The sequence below is a fragment of the Rhododendron vialii genome, chromosome 2a, assembly GCF_030253575.1.
Source record: "Rhododendron vialii isolate Sample 1 chromosome 2a, ASM3025357v1".
Classification (NCBI taxonomy): Eukaryota; Viridiplantae; Streptophyta; class Magnoliopsida; order Ericales; family Ericaceae; genus Rhododendron; species Rhododendron vialii.
Window position 1 is genome coordinate 13,175,691 of NC_080558.1, and position 24,708 is coordinate 13,200,398.

A 24,708-nucleotide genomic window follows, 5' to 3' on the forward strand; every position below is an offset into this window, starting at 1 on the left:
AAACGAGCCAATAATTGTCGATTTCCAATAGGGCTGGAATTGTCACTAGTTAGAATTCTCTCCAATTTGAACCGTTCATCTTAAAAGAATCGTTCATCTTAAAGAATACGATAAAATTCTTTTGGGAGCTATGATGGAACTTTTTTGTCTTTAAAAAAAAAAAAAAAAGCATCGTTGTTCTTTGGCTTCTAGGGATCTCAATGATGAGATCAACTTTTTGTTTGTTTAGGATTTTGAGCTGCTCTCAAAGCACCTTCACTAGACCAACAAAAAGAAGATACGAATCCACAAGCAAAAGAACCACCATCGGCATTATGCACATAAATCTAAAAATGATTGTACAAAGCAAGGGAACAAAAAATCGATCTGGGTTCTTTTATTTTCTTTTTTTGAACGGTATCTGGGTTTATTCCTGCAAAAGATGTTAAAGTATATTGTTGCGGTGGGAGGCAAGAAATATCCGAAGCAAGCTGCACGGACAAAACTGGGACTATAATACAAAGGTGTAGGGGAATCACGGGGCATATATGGATATCGATGCCCACGATCTAGTTACTAGATTAACATATATTCTCAAACTTTACCTAGATACCACTTTCACAAATTCTGACTAAATCCTGTTTACGCCATGAATGACCCAAGAAGATAGGCCCACGAAAGTGGATAGTTATGACTTAATATTCACGAGGAGTTGCTGATTATTAGAGCCCATGAAGGGGGGGGGCTCTGAAACATGGGAGGTGGGCTCTAATACTAACTCCTCGTGAACTAAGAAATGATTTTCTGAACTAAGACCCAGTAATAACCGGGACTATATAAACCAGGACCCAATAATAACCAGGACTTCCATATAAACTAGGACCTAGGATACCTTTTTTTGACAATAAAGAAGAACTTCATATATGAAAAGTCATTGCATCCCATAGTTCATTACAACGCAAAGCACAAGGCTCAAAATACATCAAACATAACAAAGGTACAAAACATCCACAGCAAAAGAACAAAAGAGATAGCTCATCTAGTGTCAAAAGGATAAGAAGTATCCATGTCTGAATGGATCCTGGAGGATGCCGCAAACTTAGCCATACCTTAAGAAATGATTTTCTGAATCCTTCACTAGAGGTTATTTCAGACCAGAAAAGCTACTTGCACAACAAGCTGTGCACAGAGCCCATTTTCTCCCGCCTCGGGTCGCACAAAGATGATCGGAGCCGCTCATTTTGTTCAAAATATGTCGTTTAAAGTCCCTGTAAAAAATGAGCTTCGTTCGATATCGTTAGAGGCGTTAACAAAACACCCAAAATCACTTCAAAATTTAGGCCACAAAATGAGCGGCTCCGATCATCTTTGTGCGACCCGAGGCAGGAGAAAATGGGCTCTGTGCACAGCTTGCTGTGCACGTAGCACAGCTCATTTCAGACACTGGATGGATCTCAAAATAATGTACACCATTTATAGAGAAGCCGGATACTACTCACAAACCATACCAAAGGGGGGACGCAGTATTTCATCGTAGAAGGGTTAATATAAAGGCAATAAAATGTCTCTAAAAAACACGTAAACTTGATACAAATTTTTTTTTTTTTTTTATAAGTAAGAGATAATATAAATAAGGCATTAAAGGAATGCCACCCCGTATACCAAAAAAGGGCCACACGACAAAAAGGCCCTATACACTCCTATTGGAATGGAAAAACTCAAACCAATCTAGAAATTGGTCAAGAGAAGGACAATAATTTCCCTTGTCCCAACTATAAAAGCTATGAAACAAAAAACTTTTAATTTTAAACAGAGGTTTTTCAACCCCTTCAAACATGATAAAATTTTAAAAATTTCGTATGAATTCTACATAATTAGGGGTTTTCGGAAGCTGTAGGTGGCTGCCCCTGCATATCCCCCTGTTTCCCAACCAGTCCATGTTCAGCAGATTTAAAGCTAAAAAAACTGCTGCTAACTCCCAAAACATTCCAAGGAGGAAAATAAATTCTTTACACCGCCAGTTTAAACATTTGTTTCCTCCAAATCAATTGCATTGCGACACGTTTTGACATTTGGTTCGACCACTGTTTTGACACATGTCGCAATGCAATTGATTTGGAGGAAACAAATGTTTACACCGGTGGTGTAAAGAATTTACTCTCCTAAGTAAAACAGCCAAAGAAAGAGTACACCAATACTAAACCAATTAACATACTAACCTAAATAACAAGGAATAAGAACGAAAAAACTAGATCATATGACAATCCAGTGTCAAGAAACTAAAAGAAGAGCTTGTCTAAGTGTTACTGAAGGTTATAGCTAAAATGAAATGTACGGATAAACATAAGCTAACAGAAATTACGAGCCCAAAGCACAGAATACTCGTTTCCTGCAGAGGCCGGGCTTCTCAATGCACAAAGACATTTCGTGTTTCCTTGCAGATCTCGTCACATAATGTAATCCTGTTTTCTCTGAATTTTTCTTGAAGGAATCACTTCTCTTTCCCTGTATTCAAATTTTATAACCCCTTTCAAAAGGAACTAGAAAGACACAGAGATTAGGAAAAGTAAAATCACTGATTAAAGAAATATACCATGTATCAGCCACATGTCGAACCTTTTGTGACTTCGTCACCACTGACTGCCAGTATGTGTCACCAATGTCATCTAAACAAATCAACATTACAAGAGAGAGCCTTCATAACTTGGGAACAGTCACATTTAGGATTTTTACATCTTGGTATGGTTTATCTGCCTTGTCTGTCTTCACTTTCTCTATAGCCTGCCAAGGATGGAATTCCAAATGAGGCCAATCTACGACAAATGGACTAATTGAGGAATAAAAACAAGTCATGCACATTGAGAACACCATTATTCACAAGATCGTTTCAAACTGCATGACCATGGGGCACATAGACTACCCAAATCAAGAAAACTGACAAACCCAACTCCCAGCAATCATTATTAAATTCCCATTTGGTTAAGTGCATTTGCTACAAAGGGTGAAACCAAGGAGCCTCGTGGTAATGTGCTGTGCCACATAGCATAAATACTTTTCTTGCAGTTCTCAAAGAAACTTAGCAAACAAAAAAAATAAAATAAACGAGAATAAATTGGAGACATCAGCAAAGCATGAGTTTGTATGTGCAAGTTTGTACCTGTACAACGTCCATCCCCTTTATAACTCTACCAAAAACGGTGTGCTTATTGTCCAGCCATGGGGTGGCCACCGTAGTGATAAAAAACTGAGAACCATTGGAGTTGGCCCCCGCATTCGCCATAGATACGGTGAAAGGCCGATCGTGACGTAAGCTGCAGACCAGTATAATTTAGTCAAAATATAACTTGGATTTGCACAGGTAACAACTTTGAAAGGCCACCACTGTTGAGTAAAAAGTAACACCAACGTGCACACACAATAGAAATCAATACTGAACTTGAATGCAGTTCTACCTTGAAAAGACAGAGTCTCATAGTAGAGTTTCGATAAAATTTCTGGTTGCAGATGAACTACATGTCAATCAGATACCAAATGTGTCCTCCCAAGTGGAACTCAAGTGTAGAGGATTATTTTCCCTAGTGTTGGCAGCTCAATGTAACACCCACTTCACGCGGAAGCCTTCAAGACTTGAGCTACTCTCATGTGTATAGGTTGTATATACGTGTGTGTATTGCGTTGAGACAGAGGTGAAACTGTGGGAGGGAGACAGAGTGAACCAGAGGGAGAGTGAGGATTTTTCAAGTTTGTATTTGTTGATTAATACAAACAGAGTCTTTCCTCATATTTTGTGCGTGTTTGACTCCCGTGGCACAACAATTGGTATGTAAAGCGTAACCTACAAACATTGCATCTTGTGCTTCCTAAAGTGGCATGAGGCCCATCCCTTTGACAAAATGAAATGTATTCAACCCCAACAGCATGATCACAACGAGCAGAGTAATGCCAAATCTCGGCCACTCTTTCCAAGGACCAACATACGTAGGGACAGGAAGGATGGACTGCAATTCTTTTGGTTTAATCGAAGTGCCATTATCAGACAATGAACATTTCTTAAATGAATCCACTTCAATGGAATAGGAATCATATCCTCCATTACCCATATTCCAGCATGGGATAAAGGGAGTTAGTATCTGTTCAAGCACAAATTGAGGCAGTTACAGATCCCTTATAGCAGTTAATGGGTGACCCAGGCCCAGTATCAGATACTACAGTTGAACCATAAAAAGCACTCGTGAGAGCACGATAGCAGAAAGACTTGGCCCATAGCTATCCTATACCCTAACAAATTCCCTATATTGTCAGTGGGCCGCCACTTCCCCTTGATAATTAAAGCTCACCCACCCACCACTCACTGATTTAAAAACTCTTCTGCAACCCCCTTCCCAAACGGGAAAAAACAACACACATGCACGTAAGCGCACGTGCACACACATACACACAAAGACACTTTGAAAGGAAAAAGTTCTAAACTCTACAGATGGTGTGTATCCCTCATTTTTATCGTCACAAATACCTTCTTTCTACAAAAGATTGTGTAATCAAACTGTAACATTCTCCCTTTAACCTTAAGAAGATGACTGACCAGCACTCAAGTGGATGAAAAAGTGGATTATCAGCATTGTATGTTTTCCTAGAACAAGGACTCAATAATTACAAACACAAGTCCTTACCTTTTGTGAAACTCATCTTCGAACTCCCTACCCCAGATAGATTGCCCACCAGTGCCATCTCCCAAAGGATCTCCTGTCTGTATCATAAAGCCTTTGATGACCCGGTGGAAAATCAGATTATCATAGTAGCCGTTTCTGCAGTGAGTAGTAAAGTTCTCCACTGTTTTTGGACATTCTTCAGGGTAGAGCTTCATATGAATGTCCCCCAGTGTAGTGTGCACAAGCTGAAAAAATCGAAATGCAGAAAAGCATATTAAAGAATTAGACTAGAATCTAATATGTCAAACTCAAAGCTAAAAGGCCGATCAAAAAAAAAAAAAAAACTCAAAGCTAAAGGAAATGAACACATGATCAGCAAATGACAGTCAATAGGAGAAGTAAACACAAATTGCATCTGTTGGGAGTAATTACATGTCTTTGAAATGCTGAAACAAACCAATTATTTTTCCTCAAACTAGTTCTACAGACAGACTACAAGGCAGATTCCAATAAGAGTTTCCAAACATAGCAGAGTGGAGATACAAAGTGCGCACAACGTAGTCAAAGCACATAAAATTGCAGGGAAAAAAAGAAGTTTAGTAAACATGTAGTAGATCCAACAACTAACATAACCCAATACATGTCAAACGTGCAAACACATGCCATTTCGAGTTAATAAATATGCAAAATGCAAGTTGCCAGTGGCAGTCTTGTCAACGCAGGACGTTAGGGATATCTAGATGGAGTACAAACAATGTTCTAAAAGTCACTAGGCGCTAGTCGGGCGGTTGGCCACCTTCGAGCGATTAATTGTATTGATCGGCGATTAATCTGTGCATATTAATTAGTAATTGGCGATTAATTGTTAGTCGGACCTAATCAGATAGGCCCCGCCAGCGATTAATCGCCGATTTATTCCTTGTTTTAGAACACTAAGTACAGGCCTAAATTCTAGTACTCAAGCTCCCTTTGGCCTAACTTCTTGTCGACTTTTTGGCAGTCTTTTTTGTTAGATGATGGATCTACTTGTATCTAGTGTAATTATATGTCTTATCATGTAATTAGTTTAAGTATCTAGGACCGTAGTGCAATTATTATACAACTTGTATATATATTTTTTACGTTGAATGAAATTAACTCTAATGGGTTTTCTCCCTATTATGATTACCCTAAAACTGAACATGGTATCAGAGCGATAGAACCTGGCGACCTACGACGTTCTTCTCGTCGCTGTGTGAACAGTACTTTCGGTGAACAGTGATCGCGAACAGTGCCGCGTGAACAGTGCGTGAATAGTGATCGTGAACAGTTATCGCGTGAACAGTATCGTGAACAGTGATCGCGTGAACAGTGGTCGTGAACAGTGATCGCGTGAACAGTGCTTTGTGAACAGTTCTTCGATCAGTCGGGGTTTGCCGTCACCGTCGATCAGATCTGTTCTCGCTAATCAAATCTATTTTTTTTCTTTTTCAACACTGTTTCAGTCAGATCCGAAGGTATTCAGTTGATTTTTTTTGAGGTTCTAGGGTTTTTGGAACCTTTATTTATTATTTTTGGAGTTCTAAAGTTGCTGGGAACATTGTTTATTGTTTATTTGGCATTATTGTTCTGCTTTCAAGATGTCAGAAGAGAAAAAACAGGCTTCCGCTAGTGGCAAGGATGAGTTGAGTCGTGTAGGGACTCTGGATAACTCTCCACTAGATATTTGTCCCATCAAACTGGATGGCACAAATTATTTACTTTGGTCTCGTACTTTTACATTAGCCATTGAAGCTAAAGGGATGTCTGAGTTCATTGAAGGCCCTGTTACTGAGCCTACTACTGATGTTGAACTCAAGACGTTTAAGTCTCGTCGATCTTTAGCCATGACTTGGTTGTTTAATTCTATGAATGCTGATATTCGTAGTCCTTTCTTGCTTCTTAACACTCCATATCAGATTTGGACTATTGCCACACAGACTTATTCTCAGCAGGGCAATGATGCTCAGTGTTTTGAGTTGCGAAAGCGACTTCGTACTATGGATCAACACAATCGATCTGTTGCTGTTTACTTTGCTGATCTTAGTGGGGCTTGGCAAGAATTTGATTATTATCAGGGGTTTCAAGCAGTCTGTTCCGTTGATGCTGGTGCTTGGTTAAAAAGAATAGAGAAAGAGCGTGTGTATGACTTTCTTGCTGGTCTTGATGTGGAGTATGATCCAATTAGAGTGCAGGTGTTGGGTCGTGTTCCGTTTCCATCTTTGGGCGAGGCCTATGCCGTTGTTCAACAGGAGGAGAGCAGAAGGGGTGCTATGTTACAAGCTCCTACTTCTGATCGTTCTGCATTGGTTGCTATTCCGCAGGGACAGTTTGGGTCTGGCAGTGGAAAGTCTCAGTCTGGTACTACTAGTGGGATCATAGACCGTATGTCACTCCAGTGTGATTATTGCCACAACACTGGACATACCAAGGATTTCTGTTGGAAGTTACATGGTCGTCCTTCTCGTGGGCGAGGCAGTGGACGTGGAGGTCGAGGTCGTGGTCCCGGGCGTTCTCAGGCTCAGGCACATGTTTCAGAGTTTGCTACCTTGTCTGATTCTGGGTTCAGTACAGGAGTTCTGTCACCTTCTGATTCTGTTGGCGGTTTCTCTCAGAGGGAGATGCAAGCTCTCAGGCGTCTTATGGCTCAGGCTGATTCTTCCTCTACTATAGCTCCTACTTCCACAGCAGCTCCTACTGCATCCTATTTTGCTCATTCAGGTATTCCAGCTAGTGCATTTACTGCCTCCTCTGGTATTCCTTGGATTATCGATTCTGGTGCTTCAGATCATATGACAGGTTGTTCCTCTGTTTTTGATTCTTATTCCACTTGTTCTGGTAAGGATAAGGTTCGAATTGCCGATGGATCGTTCTCTGCTATTTCAGGGAAAGGTTCCGTTCGCTATTCTCCCTCTATCTCTCTCTTCAGTCCTCCATATTCCAAACTTTGCCACTAACCTTCTTTCAGTTAGTAGTTTTACACATTCTGCAAACTGTTCTGTGACATTTTTTCCTACTCACTGTATCTTTCAGGAACTGGAAACGGGGAAGGTGATTGGCAGTGGTAAAGCACATGGTGGTATCTATTATCTGGAGCATGCACCTCATCCATCTCAGCCATCTTTATCATGTGGACAAGCTCTACGGGCAGATATGAGTTCCACTCTTTCTTTGTTACATCGGTGGCACCGTAGATTGGGTCATCCCTCTTTTGGGATATTAGAGAAACTTTTTCCTACTTTAGTTAAACATTGTCCTAGGGATCAGTTTTTTTGTGAAGCTTGTGAGTTTGGAAAACATAAACGCTCTTTTTATGCACCTATTAATAAACGAAGTGATTCTCCATTTATGGTTATCCATTCTGATGTTTGGGGTCCTTCTCCTGTTACTTCTTTAAAGGGCTATCGATGGTTTGTTACTTTTATTGATTGTTATTCTCGTGCCACATGGGTGTACTTACTCCAGTTAAAAAATGAAGTATTTTCCTGCTTCAAATCTTTTCATAAGATGGTGTGCACTCAATTTGATACACATATTAAAATTCTTCGGAGTGATAATGGGACTGAGTATATTGATAAGATTTTTCGGACATATCTAGATGATAATGGTATTATTTTTCAGACGACTTGCGTTGACACTGCACAACAAAATGGAGTCGCTGAGCGTAAAAATCGTCATCTTGCTGAGGTCGCTCGATCTCTTTTGTTCACTATGAATGTTTCCAAATATTTATGGGGAAAAGCTATTTTAACTGCTACATATCTTATCAACCGTATGCCATCAAGTGTCCTTAATTTTAAAACACCTATTGAGTGCCTGCCAAGCAGTTGTCGAGTTACGACTCTTCCACCTAGGGTGTTTGGTTGTGTGTGTTTTGTTCATGCCCCGAAACCTTCTGGGGGCAAGCTAGGACATAAAGCCCATAAGTGTATTTTTGTTGGGTACTCTCCTACCCAAAAAGGCTATAAGTGTTACGATCCTTATTCAAGGAAGATGTTTGTCTCTATGGATGTTACCTTTTGGGAAACAGAGGTTTTTTATTCTCCCTCTAAACCATCTCTTCAGGGGGAGCATCAACAGGAGGAAGAGATGTTTACCTTTTATAATCATAGTGAGGGGGAGAAATTTTTCTATGATCATAGTGAAGGGGAGAAGGAAAACACTGGAGAGGAACCAGTATTTGTTGAAAGGGAAACACATGATATTGGTGGTGACATTGAGGAACAACTACCTGCACGACAACGACTGCAGGGAGCTGGCTTACAGAGGTATGCTAAACGGAAAAATGGAAAGTCTTCATGTACGTTACCACTTTGTCAATCACAATCACCCAATCCAGTTCCAAATTCCTCAGCTGACTATTCTGGTAATGATTCTTCTCTTATTGAACCTCCTCCTATGGATCCTGACAATCTTCCTATTGCTATTCGAAAAGGTGTTAGATCTTGTACTCAACATCCTATTTCACAGTTTGTTTCTTATGACCGTTTGTCTCCTTCGTACCATGCATTTGTCTCTTCTCTTTCTTCTATATCTATTCCACAGAATTGGCAGGATGCATTCAAGATACCTAAGTGGAAAGGAGCTATGGTAGAAGAGATGACGACTTTGAAAAAGAATGGCACCTGGGATCTAGTGTCACTTCCAGGAGGGAAGAAACCAGTGGGCTGCAAGTGGGTGTTCACTATTAAGCAAAAGGCTGATGGTACAGTTGAGAGATACAAGGCAAGGCTTGTTGCCAGAGGTTTTACTCAAACTTATGGTATTGACTATGAGGAGACGTTTGCTCCGGTAGCGAAGATGAATTCTGTGCGAGCTCTTCTCTCGTGTGCTGCCCACTTGAATTGGCCTCTTCAACAGTTTGATGTGAAAAATGCATTTCTCCATGGTGATTTAGAGGAGGAAGTTTATATGGATGTTCCACCAGGTTTCTCTTCTCTTGCAAGTGAAGGAAAGGTGTGTAGATTAAAGAAGGCACTTTATGGGCTGAAGCAATCACCTAGAGCCTGGTTTGGCAGGTTTTCTAAGGCTATGCTGAGTTTTGGTTACAAGCAGAGCCATGCAGATCATACGATGTTTATCCGGCGAAGTAATGGTAAGATTGCTGTCCTTATTGTTTATGTTGATGACATAATAATGACAGGCAACGATGTGAGTGAGATTCATAACCTTAAGTCTCGTCTAGCTCAAGAGTTCGAGATTAAGGACTTGGGATCATTGAGATACTTCCTTGGAATGGAAGTAGCGAGGTCTGATAGAGGTATCTTTATTTCCCAACGCAAGTATATACTTGATTTTTTGGAAGAGACAGGCATGTGGGCTGTAGATCTGCAGATTCTCCTATTGAGGCGAATCATCATCTTAATGGAGATGTGGGGGAGCGTACTGATAAAGAGAGGTATCAGCGACTTGTGGGTCGACTAATATACTTGGCCCACACTCGACCAGATATTACTTATGCAGTAGGTGTTGTTAGTCAGTTTATGCATGATCCTCGTACTTCACATCTAGATGCAGTTTATCGTATTTTGAGGTATCTAAAATCAGCTCCAGGAAAAGGAATTTTGTTCTCTAATCATGGCCATTTGCGATTGGAGGCATTCACTGATGCTGACTGGGCTGGTTCTGTGGATGATAGGCGCTCTACTTCTGGCTATTGCACTTTCCTTGGGGGTAATCTGATTACCTGGCGAAGTAAGAAGCAATCGGTAGTCGCTAGGTCTAGCGCAGAAGCTGAATATAGAGCTATGGCTAATGGTGTTTGTGAGCTCTTGTGGCTCCAAACTTTGTTACTTGATTTGGGGTTTGCTGATAGTGTTCCGATGAAACTTTACTGCGACAATAAAGCTGCCATTAACATTGCTCATAATCCCGTTCAGCATGACAGAACGAAGCACATAGAGATTGATCGACACTTCATCAAGGAAAAATTGAACGAGGGTTTGATATGTATGCCGTTTGTGAGATCTGAAGATCAGTTAGCTGATATATTCACAAAAGGGCTGGGTAGCAAGAGTTTTCATCCTATTGTGTTCAAGTTGGGCTTGATTGATATCTTTGCACCAACTTGAGGGGGAGTGTTAGATGATGGATCTATTTGTATCTAGTGTAATTATATGTCTTATCATGTAATTAGTTTAAGTATCTAGGACCGTAGTGCAATTATTATACAGCTTGTATATATATTTTTTACGTTGAATGAAATTAACTCTAATGGGTTTTCTCCCTATTATGATTACCCTAAAACTGAACATTTTTAATTGTTTTCTCTTAATGTTCACTAGATTGGAATAAAAGTTTAACATCGCATCATTTGGCTCGATGACAGGCATTGGAAAAGTATAGAAATACAGACCAAAGATTAAAAAAAAGTTCAAAAGACAGACTGTCTTTTTGGGTTTTCGTCGTCTTATGTGAACTTTTTCTAACTTTGATCTATAAATTTAAACTTTTCTGATTCATCTCGTTGAGCCAAATGATGTGATCTAAAAATTATACCCCAATCCAGTAAAAATTAAGAGAAACCAATCAAAAAGACCGTGCCAAAAAGTCGGCAAGAAGTTAGGCCAAAAAGGGAGCCTTACTTACACATAGAAAGAGGAATATCAGTGTCAGAAGAAACAAAAGTTGAAGGTCAGATTTTCCCACATGATTGCTTACATCATCCACACAAGGTTCATAAGAAGTTCATGGCAGCAAAATATCATCTGTCGTAATGTAGACAGAACCTTCCAATGACTGTCAAAAAGGTGGCTAAAGTGAAAAAGAAAACTTACCACATTCTCCGGAAGAGAGGTCGTAACAGATTTCCCAATGTCTGATGCAGCCAAAAGTTCATCAGGAGGAGGCTTCTCATTAAACACATCTCTTCCCTTAGTTGCATCTTCAGGTTCCTCTGGTTCTCTCCGACTATTAAGACCATAATAAGGTACAAAGTAAGAAACTCTTCAACCACGAAATGCTAACATAGATTTTGACAACAGCCTCGTATGATCTATAAAAGAAATGCAATTCAAATTTTGAATCCACTGGGGTGAAATACAATCTCAAACTCACTATCATATGCCAGGAAATATGTATCGTAACTGCAATAGTACTAACACATGACCAACAGAAAAACACAACCACACTAGGTAGTTCAGTTCATGAACAAAGTAGTAGTCTGAAGTGTCTCATGCTTGCATATTGGCATAGCAAACGAGTTGATTGGCTGGACAAGTGAAATGGCTATCAACAATTTGACAAATAATTTCTTCACACGTTTAATGACATTAAACATGCTTTTAAGAGCAACCTTGAGTGCATACAGGAATTATACATGATTATGAAGACGTCTCAAAATCCGTTACCTGAACAAATAGATCCTATGCTTTTTGAAAGCACAACATAAGAGAGTGGGATCCGTCAAAGGGTCTTTGCTTTCATTGGCATTTGCTCCAGCAGCTGGGATTTTTCTGATCTTTTTACCACTTCGGTCACCTTGATACAGGGCAATTCTTAAGAATCTATCATTGTTCTCCACCTTTCCAAGAATTCGGGTCACTTTATTTGTGTGTAAATTGACAATCTTCCAGCACAAACAGAAAAACATAAAGAACATATAGAATCAGAAGAGAGAAGAAAACAAAAACAAAAGGACAGAATTTATAACAATCATGTTTATGTATCATGACAACGAAAGTTCAATCTAAAAGGGAAAAGCTTAGTTGCACAACAAGAGTTAAAGCCCTCGAAATGCATCTACTTGAATTTAAACAAAAATGTCTTACTTTAATCCCAAGGAGGGTTGCATATAATAGAAAGTTAGAGCTTTCATCAAAAATTGCATTTGGCTGTGGTGCATTTTCGGTTTTTTCAATTTCCTTCTCTACAGCCATTCTTCGCCCAAAATCAATAGCATCCAGCCGGTATAGGGGAACATCACTTCTCTGGAGGTCTTGTGCCACCTAAAAGCAATGCAGGAGATATGGTTAACACGCGGATAGCTAGAAGTAAATATATGTCGAATAGTTCAAGAGGAAGCTACTATTACCTCAAGAGATTCATCATAAACTCGTCTCAGTTTACCTGTTCTAAACCAAAAAACACGGATCCTACGATCAGGTGAAGTGATAGAAAACTGCTTACCATCTGGGCTCACCTGAGGAACAATTCAGAATATCGCAATCATTAGTCAGAGGACAACGGATAAATACAATTGCAACGCAACTTCTGAAAATACAAGTACCAAACAACCAATAACAATACCCCTGTAATCCCCAATCAATGGGCTATGAGCAGGAGAGGATTGAATCGTAATAAATTTAAGTAAGGTTCCTATAAAAACTAGAGAAGTTGCACCAAAAAACCAAACAATTAGATATTAACACACAATTGACAAAGTGAATGATGTACTTTCAACCACTTCAAAAAGGATAGGAAGCTTGAACCTATTCTTAAAAATACACCAGTTTCTGAGATTGCAACTTGAAGTAGATGCAATTCATGTGGCCAAATGCCAGCTTGGGAAAGTCATATCTGAAATATACAAAGCTTGAAATGTTCTACGGGCTACATATATTACCTCAATGGTCGAAACAGTTGTCTTGCACTTCACTATTTCAAAAAGATCAGTATCGCTTTTCAATCTGAATTTCACCCTGCATGTACGAATTCAAAAAGATTGAATTTATCTGAAGATGCGAAGAAACAACTAAGGGCAATAACGTAAATAAGCCCGTTATGTTAGCATCGTCTAACCCACATTACAGACATGAAACTCAGGGCCATTTCATGAATCTAAAGGACTCAGGGGAGGTCAGTCTAATTCACCCATTTTAGCACTCAATGAAATATTTTTTAAGATGAGATTAAGCTAAAATGATACTGGACTTTCATCTATCAAGTTCAGGGATCCACCACTATTTTTTGTCAATTGGTTCAGTATTGTACAGCGTGACCACATTCCATAGCACTTAAAAACCCGTGAGAATGTTCATGTTAATAATACAGGAAGAGTCAGAGACACACCCATCCTCAGGGAACTGAAGTGTAGTAGGGTTCCAGTACTCAATGATTCCCTTGGCATCAACAGATATCACGGTATCAAAAACATGGTTGTACTTCATAACTTTTACAGAGCCCAACTGTATCTGGAGAGAAATGAAAGAAAAAGAAGAAACAACATTAAATCACAACAATTAAAGCTATAAAGGAAATTCAGGGGAGGACAGGGGTCAGAATTAACGGTAAGAGCAATGCTTTAAGGCAGCAACTACCTCTCTAGAGAGGATGGGTTCATTTGAACCACTCCACGCATCGTATATGTGCACAAATGAGGAGTTACGATCACTAATAGCAAGTTTGGCTTTGACATCCCCTTGCTTGTAAACCCAATCAATAGAACCAGCTATATACGGAAGACGTATCATGACCATCATGTCATAGTTGACCACGTCATATATTTTGACAGAACGATCATTTGATATCGTGCAGCAAAGCAAACCATCACCACTAACCTGCAAAGGTGAACCAAGTTATGGTTGATGATGCACACTTCTATTTTTCACTCCTATATCTGTTGACAAGTGGTGCAATTATGAGATTTTTATAGTCCCCAGAAAACAAAATTCATTGCAAATAAGAAAACAAAATATATGATGCACATTGCTCAGAATCCTGAATAGTAAACACATACTCTGAATCCAACTTATGTAATTCCTGTAATGAATTTTCTCCCCATATTTGGCACAGAGTCACATGCACACAGATTCAAAACTCCCACCTTACTAGGGGAAAATATAGCAGTAAATAGGAGAAAATATGACCACTTCACTCAACCAGCCTGTCAAGTTCTAGTATTGGGGTGCGCTAATAACTTCCATGTGTTTCACCAAATAAAAAATAACTTCCATGTGGCAAGCATGTGCACAGCATTACATTTCACTTGAAATGTCAAAAGAATGTCCTATTACAAAACAAGTATTAACAGTATCAGAAGCATTCTACAGTGGGAGACATGCATATCTATCTTTCTATCCCGTTATGTATTGTTAATTTGCATTATGTAGACACTATTGGGAAACAATATCCCAGGGATGTAAAATACTTTAATTTTGGTTTAATGAAGTTCCAGTTTACCCAAAAAACACACAAAACATACAGGAGGTGCAAGGAACAATGCAACAAAAGAAAAAAAAGGACAAAAGAGAAATCTCAATCAACCTTAGTCCATAAATCATACATCGAATTGGGAGGGTCTTCCACTGCCAATATGAATTGGCTAAAGGTCCACACATCCCCACAACCAATTTAAGTAAAAAGCTGTCCCGCAGAGGAGCACTAACAAATAGATTCTGCAATTTCAGGAAAATATAAGTTCCAGGAACATTGCAGATCTTTCATGCAATTATTATAGTTAATACAGGCAGATGAACTTCTATATTTACGGCTTGAAGAACATGATGCTGTGATAAGAACATGCAAGCATCATAAAACCACTAGCATTTTTTTCCTCTTGAACACTACTCAAGGCATGGACTCAGCTGCTACATTAGGCCTACGAAGTAAGGACAAATTTGACACCACCGTTTGTCAGTAAGTTAGTGTTTGCCCAATCACAAGTGGCACGTGGTGGTTTGGTTGTTCTTATGGTTCATACAAAAGCATTGCATGATTACATCTTTATGGATCACTCCAAGGTTGCAGAAACGCCAATGACGCAAATAAGCAAAGGGCAGCTCTTTTGCAACATTATGCAGAAAGCTTCACCAGATTCTTCAGGCATTATTACTAACCAATGTTCTAAAAATCGCTAGGCACTAGTCGGGTGGAAAAGGGGCGCCTAGGCGGGGACTAATCGACCTAGGCGGCCGCCATTAAGAACACTGTAACTACTAACCCCACTTTGCAATACAGAAAATACATAGGCTACATGCACTCAAGGAAAATTATTTTTTCCTGAATGTGTGAACATTAAACATGGTAGTATTGACCAAAAAACACCATAGTATCATACTACAAACTGTAAGCTAGTTGAAACCGTTTATGGTTTCCATGGAAGACAGAACATAATGGAATGAACAAGTAGAAATCCACGAACCTAAGATACTCAGAAAAAAAGTGTGAACATCAAAAGGGCACACAAGACAGTATGGAATGTACTTTTCATAAACGAACACTTCATGCCACAAAAAAACATTCATGCATATTCAGCATGAACATTATACAGAAGGACAGACCAAGGCAAGCAAGTAGGAACTCAAACGTAAGCGCACGCACACACGCTTGAACGAAGATGTAAAGTACTCACAGCGAGTCCCTCAATGGGTCCAAGATGGGACCTAAAATGCTTTGCAAACTCAATGCCAAGGGCCTTCTTCTTCCAAAACTTCAAATGACCTGAACGATAAGAATCAAAGAACAAGAAGTCAACAGATCGACATGTTAGAGAAGTTTTACTTGGGTTATATCCGTTAAGGACTAGAATGAATCCACCAATTACATAAAAGACTATCGCATATATGGGTTGATCACTCAAATAAAGCGAAAGTGTACAACTCAAAGAGCACCTCAGCAAGCATTAGATTGAGGTATGTAAAATGGAACAATTATCTAAAACAACAGCTGAAAACCCTTTTGTTTGACATTGTTACATTGTGTAGTTTGCTTCAATGGAACAACTGGTGGAGGATTTGGATACCAAAAGTCTAGGGAACAACTCCTAAAGGCCCTTTCAATTGGCAAAATAAGATATGGGTAGCTGTATCAGGTTCAATACACTTGATCAACAAAAAAATGGTTGGAGGGATTACATATCCATTCCAATCTACAAAACATGCAATATACAATACCTTGAGGGATGTAGTATTGGTAATCCTATCAGTATTTGCCAGGTTGGAACGCTCATCCTACAGGATATATCGCCTCATTAGTTCGGTCAATCAAACATGGCCTAAGGTCATATTTGTGAGGAGCTCGTTGCACTACAAGCTACCAGAGGAAACAGGCCTTCTTTTGGTATCTCCACTAGTCCCTTCAGCGACCATAGTCAAGCACTGGAAGTTACATTGACGTTCGTCCAATTACGATCAGAGGTATGTTGTACCTCTGAACAGTGAAGACTCAGGACATAACAACAGAGAATACAAGGAGGGAGTAAACTAATTAAAGAAAATGCATTACAGGAAGAAAGGAAAAAGGAAGGTAGATGACTAGGCAGCATAATATGTCTTACCATCGGCACTTCCAGTTATGAAAAAATCTGCTGTGGAGACAGCAACATGCGTTACCACATCACGATGCATATAACTTTTCTCATACCTATATGACAAAGGTAGCAGACATTACCGACAATATTTTCATGAATTACCACACATCCCTGATGCACAATTGTGAGAAACAGAGAAGAAAAGGGAATAACAGAGATTCTTATTCAGAAAGAAGGAAGCGAATTCCAAGTGCAATATGCCACACCCTCCCCACTCTTTTGCTTTATAAAGGATCAATAAACCAGCTAACAGTTCTAACTGATTCCTAATAATTTTCCCTCTTACTTCTGTTCGAGAGTTCAAAACCCTAATGACTCCAACTATGAACTAATAACTCTCACGAACCACTTACGATAGCACTCATGAGCAGAGCGACTAAGAGACAATTGGGATCCCTGATAAGCATGGGAGAGCTGATTGTAATTGTAGTTTGTACTTAGGGTTCAATGTGCAAATATTGTAATTGGGAGGGCTGTTGGTTGTTCAGAGTCAGTTATTCTGTTAGCAGGATAAAGGAGGGGTGTGTTTTGAGTGGGTGTGTGTTGTTGTTACCACTTCTGTTTCTCTCTCCGTCCCTTTTCTCCTCTCCACCTCCTGTAATTCTCTCTCTCACCCTCTCCCATTCTCCTGTAATTCTTTTTCAACATTAATAATAAAGTTCCTTGGATCGAATACTTAGTTTCTTTCTGCATAGTTCTATCAGTGGTATCAGGGCCACGCTCCTCTGACTGTGGAGATCGCACAAATGGTGGATAACACTCGTTCTCAGGAGATCAAGCAACTGGACGAATCAATTCGGAAGTTGTCAGACACTACCAATCAATCCATTCAGTGTCTGACCGACATTTCGGATCGACAAGCAGCATCGATTGAGGGTTTCAAGGACACGATGGAAGGAATCAAGAATCTGATCACCACGTTGACCTCGAAGTATGAACAAATTCAAGAAAAAGGTATCGTCGTCTTCTTCGTCACCACTACTTCCAAACCCTAATCAAAATCCGGGTTATGTTTGTTTGTTTCAACCAAAATTGGATTTTCCAAAATTCTTCGGTGAAGACCCAAAGGCTTGGATCTACAAATGTGAAAAAATCTTTGAATTAAATGCTATAGAAGAAACCCAGAAATTACAACTAGCTTCACTACATATTGAAGATAAAGCCATGCACTAGTATAGATGGTTTGAGAAATCCCACACCCTGCGTACTTGGAGGGAATTTTCTAGGGTTTTGATGCTTAGATTTGGGGAAACTGTTTTTGAAGATGCCATGGGGCAATTAACCAAACTCCGACAATGGTCGACTGTCAAAAGTTATCTAGAAAAGTTTGAAGAATTAGCAAACAAGACCACGGGCCTTTCTGAGGAATTCTTTATTAGTTGTTTTGTTAGTGGGTTGAAAGAGGAGATAAAAGGTGGAGTTTAGATGTTCCGACCAAGGTCAATCTCCCAAGCAATGGGATTGGCACGACTTCAAGAAGATACAGTAGAGGCATTGAGCAAGAAGACTAGGGCCCCAATGAAAACTGTTCTTCCCTTTTCTACTACCTCAGAGACATCTCAAGCGTCAAATTCTAGGTCAGCCGAATCAAGTGGAGTGGTCAAAAGAATAACCCCCAAGGACTTTGATGATAGGAGGGCAAAAGGGCTGTGTTTTGGCTGTGATGAAAAATATTTTAGAGGGCGTGTGTGTAAAACGAAGCAGTTGTTCATGATCGAAGTTGGGGAAGATGAAGAAGAATTTGTGGAAGCCCCACAAGAATTGCCTTCAGAAGACAGTACAGAAGATTTCCACATTTCTGTGCATGCCCTATCAGGAATTCAGTCCTACAAAACTATGAAGATAAAAGGGGTCATTAAGAAAGTTGAAGTCAACATATTGGTGGATTCTGGAAGCACCCACAACTTTCTGGATCTAGGGGTGGCCAAAAGGGCAGGGGTGAGAATCCATCAAACCAGTCCTCTAACCATCGTTGTAGCTGATGGCACTAAGATCAGCAGTAAAGCTTTGGTAAAAGATCTTAAATGGAATATGCAGGGCATTGATTTCAGCTCTGAAGTGCGTTTACTGCCACTGGGAGGTTGTGATATGGTGTTAGGAGTACATTGGTTATCAACACTTGGGCCAGTAATTTGGGACTTCAAGAATTTGCAGATGCAATTCTCAGTTTCAGGGAAGCAGCTCTTACTTACAGGAGACACTGCAACTGGTGTAAAAATTGTGGATGCTAAGAAGATGCAACACCTACTCAACAAACAGTCTCCAGGCATGATGGCCCAACTATGCAGCCTACAAGCAGTGACTTCAGAAGAGGTACACCCTGACATACTCCAGATTCTGCATACTTTTGATGATATCTTTAGGGAACCTAACTGTCTGCCTCCTTTTAGAGACCATGATCACCAGATACCCCTAAAACCTGGTGCTCAACCCCCAAATATCAGACCCTATAGATATCCGTACATCCAAAAGAATGAGATTGAAAAGTTGGTAAAGGAAATGATGGCATCAGGGGTAATAAGGCATAGTGTTTCACCTTTTTCTTCACCTGTTTTGTTGGTTAAGAAGAAAGAAAACACTTGGAGGATGTGCATTGATTATAGAGCTCTTAATAAAGATACCATCAAAGATAAGTTTCCCATTCCAATTATTGATGAGCTGTTGGTTGAGTTGCATGGAGCCACATATTTTTCTAAACTAGACTTGAGATCTGGTTACCATCAGATTAGAATGCATCCTAAGGATGTTGAGAAGACAGCTTTTAGGACCCATGAGGGTCATTATGAATTTCTGGTCATGCCCTTTGGTTTGACCAATGCTCCCTCCACTTTCCAAAGTCTCATGAATACTGTATTCAGGGCTTTCCTCAGGAAATTTGTGCTAGTCTTCTTTGGTGACATCCTTATTTACAATAAAACTTGGCCAGACCATTTGCATCATGCCTCTCTTACTTTGGCCAAACTAAGGGAACACCAATTGCTTGCAAAGATGTCCAAATGTGCATTTGGGCAGCAACAAGTGGAGTATTTGGGACATGTGATTAATTGCCAAGGGGTAGTAGCTGACCCTGCCAAGATTGAAAGTATGATGCATTGGCCTAGACCCCAGTCAATTAAAGCTCCTAGGGGTTTCCTGGGTCTCACTGGATATTATAGAAGATTTATAAAAGACTATGGAAAATTTGGTCAACCCTTGACTGTGTTGCTCCGGAAAGATGCTTTTGGGTGGTCTGCAGAAGCTGAAAATGCTTTTATTCAGCTCAAAACTGCTATGTCTACAGCCCCACTTCTGACATTACCCAACTATGCCAAGCCTTTTGTGTTGGAATGTGATGCTTCAGGGAAAGGAGTGGGGGCAGTCTTGATGCAGGAAGGTAGACCTATAGCTTTTTACAGCAAAGCTCTATCCCCTACCAAGTTGGGTCTCTCCACTTATGAAAAAGAACTCTCGGCAGTGGTTATGTCAGTTACCAAGTGGAGGCATTACTTGTTAGGCAGGCAATTCCTTATCAAGACTGATCATCAAAGTTTAAAATTCTTGTTGGAACAGAGGGTTACCACTCCTATGCAACAGAAATGGTTATCAAAACTGATGGGATTTGATTATGAAATCATCTACAAGACTGGTACAACCAATGTGGCAGCAGATGCTCTTTCTAGGGTGGAGGATGAGACCCAGTTGTCAACAGCAAACCAAGGGACCATTGCCACTATGACTGTAGTTCTTTGTCATTGGGTAAAAGAACTCCAAACCAGTTGGGAAAAGGATCCGGAACTCCAGCCAATCATTCAAGACTTACAACAAGACCCAACCAGCCATCCTTCCTTCTCATGGCAACACCATATGCTCTACTATAAATCTAGGTTGGTGGTGGGACATGATGTTTCTTTCAGGCTCAGATTGATCCAAGAGCATCATGCCAGTCCAGTGGGGGGACATTCTGGGGGAGAAAGGACTTATCGGAGATTGAAACAAGCTTTCTATTGGAAAGGAATGAAGCAAGCTGTGCTGAAGTATGCGGCAAGCTGTGATGTTTGTCAACGACATAAAAATGAGACTGTAGCTTCTCCTGGTTTACTCCAACCTTTACCTATTCCAGAATGATTATGGAGTGACATCTCCATGGATTTCATTGAAGGTTTGCCAAGTTCTAATCACAAGACTGTTATTTTTGTGGTGGTGGACAGACTTAGCAAGTATGCCCACTTCATACCTCTGACCCACCCTTACACTGCTACTATTGTGACACAAGTCTTCTTAGACAACATTTTCAAGCTTCATGGTATGCCACAATCCATTGTCTCAGATAGAGACCCAATCTCATTAGTACTTTCTGGCAGGAGTTATTTCGTCTACAAGGTACCACTTTATGCATGAGCACAGCCTACCACCCCCAATCTGATGGGCAAATAGAGGTAATTAACAGATGTGTGGAAAATTATTTGAGGTGTCACACTAGTGACAGATCAACAACTTGGACAAAATGGCTTCCCCTGGCTGAATGGTGGTACAACACCACTTTCCATGTTTCTACTGGAATTACCCCTTGTGAGGCCTTGTATGGACAAAAACCTCCCAATCTCATGCATTATGTGCCTGGGGGTACTGCAGTAGCAGCAGCTGATGACTTGCTACGTGACAGAAGTACTATACTCACACTACTCAAGGAACACTTGGCTAACTCACAATATAGAATGAAACAACTGGCGGACCAACACAGATCAGAGAGGTCTTTTGAGGTGGGAGATTGGTGTATCTCAAACTTCAACCTTTCAGACAAGTAACAGTGGCTTTCCGCAGGAATGCTAAGCTAGCCCCTAAGTATTTTGGTCCTTATCAAGTGGTGAAAAAGGTTGGTCCTGTTGCTTACCAACTTGAGCTTCCTCCACACTCCAGAATCCACCCTGTTTTCCATGTCTCTCTTCTCAAGAGAAAGCTGGGGAATGATGTTGTGCCGCAATCAGACCTTCCACTTGTTGGGGACGATGCTGGCATACGGTTGGAACCCTTGGCCATTTTGGACAAGAAGCTGGTTAAACGGAACATCAGACCTTGCACTGAAGTCTTAGTCTAGTGGACTAATACCATTCCAGAGGATGCTACTTGGGAGAATTGGTACAATTTCCACCAGCGTTTTCCTGATTTCCAACCTTGAGGACAAGGTTGTTCTTAAGGGGGTGGAAATGACAAGCATGGGAGAGCTGATTGTAATTGTAGTTTGTACTTAGGGATCAATGTGCAAATATTGTAATTGGGAGGGCCGTTGGTTGTTCAGAGTCGGTTATTCTGTTAGCAGGATAAAGGAGGGGATGTTTCGAGTAGGTGGGTGTTGTTGTCACCACTTCTGTTTCTCTCTCCTTCCCTTATCTCCTCTCCACCTCCTGTAATTCTCTCTCTCACTCCCTCTCCCATTCTCCCGTAATTCTTTTTCAACATTGATAATAAAGTTCCTTGGATCGAATACTTAGTTTCTTTCTGCATAGTTCTATCAATCCCTTAGTTTGGTCTCTCAATAAGAAACACCATATCTTGCACCCAAAATTTGCTATTTTGACCCCACAATAGAGCACCTAGTTCGCCGTAAACTGCGATTGTTTAAGTTTTTTATCCTTATCGAAAATTCCGGCTCTGCCCCTAATTAGCGCTATTAAGCAGTGTACAACTAAGGATAGCACAGAAGTAACATCACTTATCAATGGTTGTATCTGTATACTTCGATGGAAACAGTAACTAACAAATCCGAAAGCGGGTTATAGAGCTTACATGTTGGCGGAGGGAAGGGAGTCGAGATAAGCTTGCTCGAACTGGAGAGGGCGCTTCGGCCGGGAGCGAGGGGCCGGGCCCGGTCCAATCACCGGCTCTTCCTCTGTCTCCTCTGCCGCCGCCGGAGTGGAGCTTCCGTTCCCCGTCTCGGTCTCGGTTTCAGTCTCCGCCATTATTTCCTGTCGTTCGCTCGTCCAGGGTTTTGCTGTTCTAGGGTTTTTCTCCAGGAGTATTCGCAAGATAGCAGGAAATCAGAATTGGTGCAAAACTAACGGCAAAATCGGTTTATATTTTTTTTTGGGGGGTAAATCGGAAATTAAATCGGTTTATATATAAATCACTAACGAGAAAAGAAAAGTAAATTCTGATAAAAAAAAAGAAGAAAGTAAAGTAAAGTAAAGTAAATAAAATAAAAAAGTGGCTTGTTTGTTTTCCCACCATCTCATTTTGATAAACAAAATCAAAATATTGATTTCACTTTGACTCTCACCGATTCTCGCTTTCTTTTCTTTTTTTTTGAAAAAAAACTCTCGAGCGGAGAGTTTGAAAAACTTGAGCTCGAATCTGAATGACGTGGATGAATGTATATGGATTGTCGACGCCCGATAAACAAAACCATTTAAAAGTGTTTTTAATGGTGTAGATTTATCTGTAGTCGCTTACCGATAAAATAGTAATCGGAGCACGTTACAGAGAAAAAAAAAATTCAAGCATAATATAGGGTTTTGAGAGAAGAAATATTATTACCGGCAAGATACTTGAACAAAACTGAATTATTGATTGTTGAGATTATCTATTGCAATTCAAGTATAGAAAAGTCGGGTCCTAAACAAATTAAAGTTTGACCTCAAACTTGAGCTCAAGGAAAAAGATAAGCACACATCCTGTTTGGAAGTCGGGAAGCTAAAAATGCAAAACAACAATAAGGTCATCCACAATGGTATAATAAAAAATGGATAATCAAAAGTTGACACATCAGCTTTTGATTATTCATTTAAGAGGTTGTTAATCTTACCAATGTTGAGGTTCACAATGGTCGTTTCTAATCCATAATCAAACTAAGGGGTCCACAGCCTAAAATTGGTTATCCAAAGCTTAAAAATGCTTTTGATTATTGAAAAATGTTGCTAGTTTTGGTTATCCAAAACCTAAAATTTGATTATTTTTAAGGATGTTGCTAAGTTTGATTATACCATTGTGAGCCATCTTTTGCACAAACATTGTTAACTTTAAAAACAATTAACATTTGATTATACCACTGTGGATGCCCAAGAACGTAACTTTAAAATACAAGAGATTACAGCAAATTCTTTTCGCCGCTCCCATGATTTTCGCCACATATTATGGCCTCGTTTGATAATAGTAATAGATGGATGAAATTCTTACGGATATGAGATTATAATTGTAATTGATAATGAGAATGGATTGAAATTGAGTATGTTTGTTTGGGATGAAAATTAGATGATAGGATTATTAATATCATGTTTGTATGAGATATGATTAGATGATAGGATTTTATTGATAGATGAAATTGGTAATGAGAAGGGGTTAGGATTGGACTACGAATACCCAGTCCCAAGGAGCATTGATACCCTCTATGGGCCGAATTTTCATCCCATGAGACTATCAATCCAGACCAATTTTAGAAACCAAACAAAGTATTACGAATACAATCACCTTAGCAATCCAATTTCAACCTCCAATCCGTTTATCAAACGGAGCCTATATGTTTTACTATGTGTCTATTATAGTAATTTGAACTATTCATCTTGTAGGATTTACAAATAGCATAACCATGCAAAAAATAAACTTAACTGGACATCGATAAGTATATCGAAAATTGAATTTAGTTTATAAAATTGACAGTGATAAACAGTTTAATTTTAACATTATGGATAAAATTAGACAGTCCATTTAAAACAAAAAAAAAATAATTTTTGATATAATTATCAATATCCGATCAAATTGATTATTTACATTTATGTACTATTTTACAAATGCTGCAAGATGAACGATTCAAATTTAGTGTAATAAACCAAAGAATTAATCTAC

At 39.7% G+C, this 24,708-nt stretch overlaps 2 protein-coding genes across 5 annotated transcripts; one reads left to right on the forward strand and one right to left on the reverse strand.

The window, feature by feature from the left end:
* Positions 1-2,177: 2,177 nt before the first annotated feature.
* Positions 2,178-22,939, reverse strand: LOC131316880 (peptidyl-prolyl cis-trans isomerase CYP71). Of its 3 annotated transcripts, none has more exons than XM_058346388.1 (14): positions 22,657-22,939; positions 16,861-16,946; positions 15,937-16,025; positions 13,904-14,143; positions 13,656-13,777; positions 13,210-13,285; positions 12,679-12,786; positions 12,416-12,592; positions 11,996-12,213; positions 11,423-11,555; positions 4,650-4,873; positions 3,137-3,290; positions 2,596-2,760; positions 2,178-2,484 (listed from the first exon to the last, which is right to left on the reverse strand). In XM_058346388.1, exons 1-13 carry the CDS (start codon positions 22,827-22,829, stop codon positions 2,677-2,679), a joined length of 1,884 nt encoding a protein of 627 aa, XP_058202371.1. In that variant the 5' UTR covers positions 22,830-22,939; the 3' UTR covers positions 2,178-2,484; positions 2,596-2,676. The 3 variants fall into 3 exon arrangements, with proteins under 3 accessions (XP_058202371.1, XP_058202370.1, XP_058202369.1); XM_058346387.1 differs by having other exon boundaries at positions 2,178-2,542; positions 2,581-2,760; XM_058346386.1 differs by having other exon boundaries at positions 2,573-2,760.
* LOC131316881 (uncharacterized) lies at positions 6,353-8,020 on the forward strand. 2 transcript variants are annotated; one of them, XM_058346390.1, is made up of 2 exons: positions 6,353-7,445; positions 7,680-8,020. In XM_058346390.1, the coding sequence occupies exons 1-2, from the start codon at positions 6,410-6,412 to the stop codon at positions 7,712-7,714; spliced, it is 1,071 nt and encodes a 356-aa protein (XP_058202373.1). In that variant the 5' UTR covers positions 6,353-6,409; the 3' UTR covers positions 7,715-8,020. The 2 variants fall into 2 exon arrangements, with proteins under 2 accessions (XP_058202373.1, XP_058202374.1); XM_058346391.1 differs by having other exon boundaries at positions 6,353-7,367.
* Positions 22,940-24,708: the final 1,769 nt, after the last annotated feature.